Raw genomic sequence first — 8,175 nt, 5'->3', positions numbered from 1 at the left:
CTATTTTTTTTTTTATTTCTTAGTATTTTTTGTCTTAAAAAAACCTTTTTTTCCCTATGTTTTCTTCTGAGAGTTTTGTAATTGTCATTCTTATATTTAAGCTTTTGGTCCATTTTGAGTTGACTTTTCTATATGGTGGTCAGTAAGGTTTCAACTTCATTCTTTGCATGGGGATATCCAGTTTTCCCAGAAACATTTGTTGGAAAACCTCTTTTCCCTATTTAATGGCTTTGGCACCCTTGTCAAAAATCATTTGACCATATACTGAAGGGTTTACTTGTAGGCCCCCCATCCTATTCCATTGGTCTATCTGGACTTTATGCCACTAGTCATTTGGACCATTCTCCTACTGAAGACAAAGAAAAAGTTGGACAAATATATTTTTGCTCTTAAAAGCATTAAACTGCTAACAAGGTAGTGATTATTAGAAATTATTGATACAAAATCTAAGAGAGGATGGAGATCTAGAGATGAGTTTAATAGCAGATTTTGCCTAACATTTTCCTGTGGGGATGTTGCTGAGGAATGAGCTATGCTTTTGGTAACGTTGTGGGGTTAGGGAGACAAGGTTGAAGTACAGGCCTGCTAAGGTAAGGGTGATAAATTGACCTTGGAGGGCTGCCTATACGTTGGGAATAAAGTGAATGAGAAACAATTTCTTTTTTTTTAATTAATTTCACTTGGCAGATAAACACTTTATACAATATTGTGATTTTTTTCATACATCAACATGAATCAGTCACAGGTATACATGTGTCCCCCCATCCTGAATCCCACCTGCCACCTCCCGAGAAACGATTTCTACACAGCTCCTTGACTTTGAATTATCTGGGTGGTTCAGAAAATCTTGGGCTCTAAAACTGAACTGAAGGGGGTTCTGAATGTTTAGTGCCTTTAGGCACCTGTAGAAAAGAAAAAAACCCAATCCTCTCTAGAGGAAGTTACCATTCTAGGCCTCAAATTATTTCCCCATATAGATGTGTCAGGCATACAATCATGTGTAATCAACACCAAAGAGAAAAAAAAATGAGCAAGAATCAACAGAAGCCATAAATAGAAACAGATTCATAGCGAGTCTATGAGAGTTACATAGTCTGCAAAGCAACTTACTATGTTAAAGGATATAAAAGCCAAGTTTGACATTTTCGACAAGGAGCTAGAAATTATAAAAAGGGACATGACAATTTTGAGAAGAATCAAAAATTTTAGAACTAGGGTCCCTGGTGGTACAGTGGATAAGAATTTGCCTGCCAATGCAGGCGACATGGGTTCAATCTCCGCTCTGGGGAGATCGCACATGCCACAGAGCAACTAAGCCTGTGCGTTACAACTACTGAAGCCCGTGGGCCTAGAGCCTGTGCTCTGCAACAAGAGAAGCCACTGAAATGAGAAGCCTGCGCACTGCAATGAAGAGAGTTCTTGGATATTAAAAAATTATGTGAAAGCATAAATAACTCAGTGGAAAGGTTAGAAGATGATGTTGGTGAAATCACCCAGAAAGTAGGGAAAACAAAAAACAAAAAACTCCAACAACATCAGCTATGTAAGTGCTCAAAGTTGATAGTAAATTGTAACATCATATTCTCAGGTTATTGTATGGTTACTATACATGTTTCTCTGTGGTGCTGAGCACACATCCTGCCTGGCATTTGAATGTGACATGTGACCATGTGTTGCAGTGGGGTCCTGGTTAGTACAATTTTAGGAAAGCAGAGAAGTGTCAACTTTAAGAAAATTAGAGGAAGAGCATAATCTTCTGACGGAGAAGGAAATGGCAATCCACTCCAGTATTCTTGCCTAGAGAACCCTGTGGACAGCAGAGCCTGGTGGGCTGCCGTCTATGGGGTGGCACAGAGTCGGACACAACTGAAGCGACTTTGCATGCATGCATAATCTTCTGATTAATAACACTCTGACAAGAACTTTAAATGTATTCATAGATAAGCTTTATTCCAATGTTTACATAAAAATGAGTTGAGGTCGAACAGGAAAAGGTTTTTATAAAGGGTTAAAATTTATCAAACAACAGAACTTGGCCCTTCCCTTTAGTTTGAATTCAATTGGCTGACGCATCATTATTAATATCCACCCTCACTAATCATTTTCATCACACACAATATCTAAATGCCTTTGGATGGCACTTCCTATTTCTCTGGAAGTCTCTTAAACTGCTTTCAGTTACAAGAGAAGGGCAAGGATTTTATGGGCTCATACTCTACTCCACTGGAGGCAAAGATACACCCCTCAATTCTCTTGTTTAAATTGTGGCTGTTGGCAAAGTGTCCAAATGAAGGATTTAAGGCTAACACACAAAGAACATAGTATAATCTATGTATAACAGTAACTTTGCTTCTTCAAATTTTTTCCATTAAGAATTATTTCTATTATCTCTCCACAAGGAAGTTATAAAAATACCTGTAAAAACATCGAAAAGGCTCTTTAAAATCCTGGAATGAAAAATTCTGAAGTATAAATTATGATACAGCTTCTATGATTTGCAAGTAAAGAATAAAATAAATTCTACAAGTTGGAATTTCTGAATGATTTTGGCAGGAATTTACCAGAAGGAGCCAGAACATCAAACCTTAACAATTTTCTATTTTCATCCCAACTGAGTTTTTGAAAAGCTGTATAATCTGTTGACAGGTATAGTCCACATACGAACTTGCTTCTGCTGTTAATGATGAAGTCAATCTGAAAGACAGAGATTTGTACGCTGGATGTGCCAGGCTCTTCCATGCAACTGACTGGTCTTCTCTTATTTTTTCCATCGTGTTTTAAATAAAAGTAAATATATATATGGTAAAAAATTTAAATGGTACAAGAAGATTTAAAATAATCAGTAAATATCCTTTTTGCCCATAACCTAGAAAATCTGATGTCTTCCAAATCATCAGTCACATGAATAATTTGCAAAGTGAAGTCAACCTTAGAGTCTCTTCATCTGAAAATTATTCTCAGGATTTCTGGAATGTGTTGATTCTCTCAAATATTACCTCTGTTACAGAGGAAAGCCATGCAGTCTTCTTCTTAAAAAAAACTAACTAGGAAAGCAACTCGCACGCTCTGCTCCAAGAGGGCAAGTCCAGGCAACACCTTGTAGTCCGTGGATCTGGTCCTGGCTACAGGCAGGGGCTCTGGTATCAACCCTGAAATTTAGGAATCATATTAACTAACAAGGCATTTTCAAAAATAACTTTCTTTCAATCAAAACGAGGTCATCACATATACACTATCATGTGTGAATACTAACTAGCTAGGAAGAAGCTGCTATATAACATACGGAGCCCAGCCTGGTGCTCTGTGATGACCTAGAGGAGAGGGAGGCTCAAGAGGGAGGGGATATATACATATAATTATGGCTGATTCGTGTTGTTATACCAGAGAAACCAACACAACATTGTAAGGCCATTACCTTCCAATTAAAAAATCAACCCTAAAAGAACCCCACAAGGTCATCAGGTCCTTGAAAAACAGAGAGGATGAATTCTGTCAGAGATTCAGTTTATCTGGTCATTATTTAATTGAAAAATAAGTGTGTGTTAGTTGCTCAGTAGTGTCTGACTCTTTGTAACCCCATGAATTCTAGATCTCCAGGCTTCTCTGTCTATGGGGTTCTCCAAGCAAGAATACTGGAGTGGATTGCCATTCCTTTCTCCAGATCTTCCTGACCCAGGGATTGAACCCGGGTCTCCTGAATGGCTGGCAGACTCTTTGCCATTTGAGCTACTGGGAAGTCCAAATTAAAACTGAAAAATAACTTTGTACAAAAGGACACAAGCCACAGAATCCCAAACATTCAAGTTAAAACTAGGTCAAAGCTTTCTTAGAGAACAAAGGGGAGAGAAGGCAGCAAAGGAGTCAGGATGGAGAAGGAAGCTTCCTTCAGAGAAACTCCCACCCTGGTGATGGGAAGTTGAGTGCTCTCCTCTCAAGGTCCGCTCACTCTCTGGTGAGCAGGAAACGCTTACAGAGACTCGGGTGGGTGGCCAGAGCTCAGCCAAGCCCTTCCTGAATGCCTCGGATCCTCCGGGCCAGCTGCACATCCTTTGGGAAGAGCGTGACGCGGCCGGCGTGTAAGGAGAGGAGATAGGCATCCTCGAAGAGATGAACTAGAAACGCTTCTGCCGCCTGCGGACACAAAGAGAAGCAGAAAGACTGACACCGATGAGGGGGCGTGGGCTGCTTTTTGCTGAGAGACCTGCTAAAAACTCAGCCTCTAAGGGCTCAAAGGACTACAGGCAAGGTTGTTCACAGCACAAGACTGAACTTTGCTAGGGAATTCCACTACTACCAAATCAGAATCCAGCCTCCAGACTTGGGGTGTTCCCTGTTGCTCTTTTCAAGGAGGTGATATTCAGCCTCATCCTTCTCCCATTCTCACCCCTCACCCAACTGGCCCCTGGCCCCCTCCTTACCTCTTGTAGGGCCAACAGGGCCTGGGCTTGCCAATTGAAGTCCACACCACGAGTGAATTGAACACATATTTCTCTTGCCTGTGAAGGAGCGGGGATGGGGAGCAAGGGGAAGAGTAGAGAGGAAAAGGAGGCTCAAAAGAAGATAGACTCTCTCCGTGAGTCTCCATGAATCTTCACTTCTGTTATTCCTTCCTGGTGCTTAACCTTGGGACCTAACTAGTAGCTAACACCTTACTAGGTGTCAGCTCCAGGGAGGTTAGAGATGGGTACATCTCTCCTGGTCGTGGTGGGGGGAGGGGAGGAGACAATCTCTTAGGGCAGGAGAAGGGACGAGAGGCTGATTGGATGAGAGAGTTCCTTTTACAAAATCAAACAGCATAGTTTCAAAGGCGGTGGGGGTTAGAAATGAACTTATAAAGAATGAGAAGTTGCCCTCAGCAGGCTCATGTATTCAGGAGCTGAAGTGTCCCTGATTAGATAATAGAAGAGGTCCCTTGCCATTTGGGCAAGAGATGACAGGGACCCAACACCAGGGAAACTTAAAGAAAGGAGGCTGCACAGGGGTTGGTGGGAAGCTCCCTGGAGCTCACCAGGCGGCAGAAGGGGGTCTTTCTTAACAGCAGGTGTGTGGTCTTCTGAAGAGTTCGGATCTCCTTCAGGATTCTATATCTCCGGCGAGCAGGTGAACGGGAGGACGTGCCTGAGCAAAGGAGTTGAGTCATAGTCAAAGGCAGTGGAAAATACGTGGTGCATTGCAATCTGGCCATCAAACTGCCAAATATGCATGCTCGGTTGTGTCCGACTCTGTGCAACACCCTGGACTGTAGCCTGCCAGGCCCCTTTGTCCATGGGATTCTCCAGGCAAGAATACAGCAGTGGGTTGCCACGTCCTCCTCCAGGGGTATCTTCCCAACCCAGGAATCGAACCCCTGTCTCTTGCATCTCCTGCACTGGCAGGCAGATTTTTTACCACTAGCGCTACCTGGGAAGCCAAATAGTAGACTGTAGATAACAGGCTCCCCAAAGCAGGGATTTTTGTCTATCGTAGTCATTATGGTCATCTTCAGCAACTGGAGAACAGTGGATCAGTGCTACATAAATATTTGTTAAATGAATGAATAAATGATCCTTTCAGGGTCCTACTGACCCTCAGTGATGATCTTTTGAGGGTCTTAATTTAAATGCCAACTCTTTCATGCATTACCTTAATCCTAATGTAACGGGAAGCCATGGAAGAGCTTTAAGCAGGACGGAGAGATGACACACTTTTATTTAAAGATCACTCCTGCTCCTATGTAAGGAAAATACTGGAAAGGGACAAGAGTGTAAGTGATGTCATAGCCGGCTTAGGGTGGGGGCTTGGACGGAGCTGGTGGGAGTAGAGAAGGCAACAAGTGGCATGATTAGGATGCAATGTGGTGGTAGAAGTACCTGAATTTACATTTGGATTGGATGGACATGGGGCAGAGGATGAAAAATCTCTTCCAGGTTTCTGGCTGTGGGAGATTGTGCCATTTACTGAAATGGGGGAAACTGAGGATGAAGAGGTAGGAGGAGAGTAAGCAAAAGTTTGCTTTTAGATGTGTTTGGCAAAGAACTGACTCATTGGAAAATACCCTGATGCTGGGAAAGATTGAAGGCTGGAGGAGAACGGGATGAGAGAGGATGAGATGGTTGGATGGCATCACCAACTCTATAGCCAAGCAAGCTCTGGGAGTTGGCGATGGACAGGGAAGCCTGGCCTGCTGCAGTCCACGGTGTCGCAAAGCGTCGGACACGCCTGAGCTACCGAACTGAACTGAACTAGTGTGACATACCCCAAAGTCCTTGGGTAGAAAGGCACTTGGACATAGGTATGTGGGGTCAGAGGTGAGACCCGGGCTGGAGCTAAACATGTGAGAGCTGTCAGAGTCTAAGTCCTACTGGAGTCAAAAGGAGGGATGAGCCCCCCTGGGGAAGGGAAAGAAAGAAAAAGGAGACCATGGAAGTCCAACATCAACTTGCTCAAGAGAGATGGCACAGGCACTAACCGCTGAGAAGAAATTACAAAGTGTAGGTACCACGGAGTCAGGGGGATGGAAGGTTTCGAGAAAGAAATGGCCCACTGTGTCGAATGCTTCTGAAAGACAGGGTAAGAGAAGGACACAGGCATGTCTAATAAAGTTGGCAACACAAAAGTAGTTGGTGACCTTGACAGGAGCAGTTCGAAGGCACTAGACACAGGGGTAGTGGATATGAGGAGTCGGACTGGAAAGAGTTGAAGGGTCACTGGGAAGAGGGGGAAACAGACACATGGCAACACTAGTCTCAGGGCCTCAGTAACAATAAAATAAGAAAGAAAATGTATAAAAACAAAAAAACGATTCAAGTCATTATTTGCATATAATATAATAGCTCACTTGAAAATTTCAATTAAAGCAACTGAAAGACTATTAGGATTCACAAGAGAATTCAGCAAGTTCGCTAGCTGCAAAGGTTATTTATGTTTCGGAAAGAAAAAAAAACCCTATGCATTATAGCAACATCTACAAATAACCGATAATACTTTCTTCTCTCTGCTCTTAGCTATGGAGCAGGAGACAAGTAAAGCGGTTGCTGATGGTTAGGTCTCCCATCCACCAGACCACAGCACAGAAACGGAGGACCATAGACCAGTCTTCTTTCCAGGCACATACCTCTGGAAGAGGATAAGGTGAGAGAACAGGTTGAGTTAGGGCACTTCGGTTAAGGCCCAACACAGACACTCACTGAAGGAAAAATCAAATCACACCCCACCCCCCCAAACCCAAATACCTAAACAGGCACCTTCTAAAAGTAGAACTGTTGTTGTCACAAAATTTTGTGAAGTTGTCACAAAAAGTAGCCAATAATTTTGCGACTGAAAAAAGCACAAACACTGATTTTAAAAAATCCTGTCTGCGGAAACAGACTGCGTGACCTTGCTCAAGTTAGCAGGTCTGTCTGAGCTTCAGTTGTCCCATTTGTAAAATGGGCACAATATAAAGTTGAGTAACTTCGTATAAAGAGTTTAACATAATGCCTAGTTAGTGGTAAGCAGTCAATCCATGCTGTTAGTATCAAAAATGTCTAAGCCAGTCCTTTCTCCTCTAATACTGCTTTCCTCAGTCCCCTCCGGGTTTTGGACCTTGCTTCCGTACAGATGCTGGACAGAGCTGCTTTACCCTCTGTAGAAGAAGGCCAACAGACCGGGATTGGGAGAATGGGCTCGATCCCAGATCAGCAAGGAGCCTCAGCTTTTCGTCTGTGAAATGGGCACGCGGACTGGGTCCGTACCCACCTCACAGACAGGCTGCAGGCAGGCCGGCTCGGAGGAAAGGGGATCGTGGCGGGTTACCTAAGGACGGGGCCGGCCGGCGGGCGGCGGGAGCCGGGCTCGCGGGGCGCCTCCTTGGTGTTTCGGGCTTGCGGCTCCGGCGCGGGCCCATGGCGGGCGCGCAGAGCTGCGGCCCCGCGGCTCTTTCTAGATCTTCTGGGTCCGGGGGCAGAGGCTGGGAGGGCCGGGAGGACCCGGCCGCGTGCCCCGGCTGAGTGCTGTTCGAATTGCCCGCCCGCCGCCTAGTCACTGGCCGCGTTTTTTAAAAACCGAATCCAGCGACTCCCAGTGGCTGCCTCGGAACGCTTCTGGCATAGAGCGACTGCAGGGAGGACCAATGAGAACACAGGCCCGAGAGGCTAACGGCGGCGGTGATAGGAGGAGACTGCAGAGACGAGGCGGATTGACGTTAGGAACCAGCCA

General features: G+C 44.5%; 1 protein-coding gene across 1 annotated transcript; it reads right to left on the bottom strand.

Moving 5' to 3' along the window:
- Positions 1–1,794: 1,794 nt before the first annotated feature.
- Positions 1,795–7,987, bottom strand: CENPA (centromere protein A). The gene is made up of 5 exons (XM_061154987.1): positions 7,774–7,987; positions 5,009–5,118; positions 4,419–4,496; positions 3,972–4,131; positions 1,795–3,149 (listed from the first exon to the last, which is right to left on the bottom strand). Exons 1-4 carry the CDS (start codon positions 7,862–7,864, stop codon positions 3,997–3,999), a joined length of 414 nt encoding a protein of 137 aa, XP_061010970.1. The 5' UTR covers positions 7,865–7,987; the 3' UTR covers positions 1,795–3,149; positions 3,972–3,996.
- Between the last annotated feature and the right edge of the window lie 188 nt (positions 7,988–8,175).

This window comes from Dama dama, chromosome 11 (genome assembly GCF_033118175.1).
Source record: "Dama dama isolate Ldn47 chromosome 11, ASM3311817v1, whole genome shotgun sequence".
Lineage (NCBI taxonomy): Eukaryota > Metazoa > Chordata > Mammalia > Artiodactyla > Cervidae > Dama > Dama dama.
Note: the sequence above shows the minus strand (reverse complement) of the source record. Positions and strands in the feature narration are given on the sequence as shown.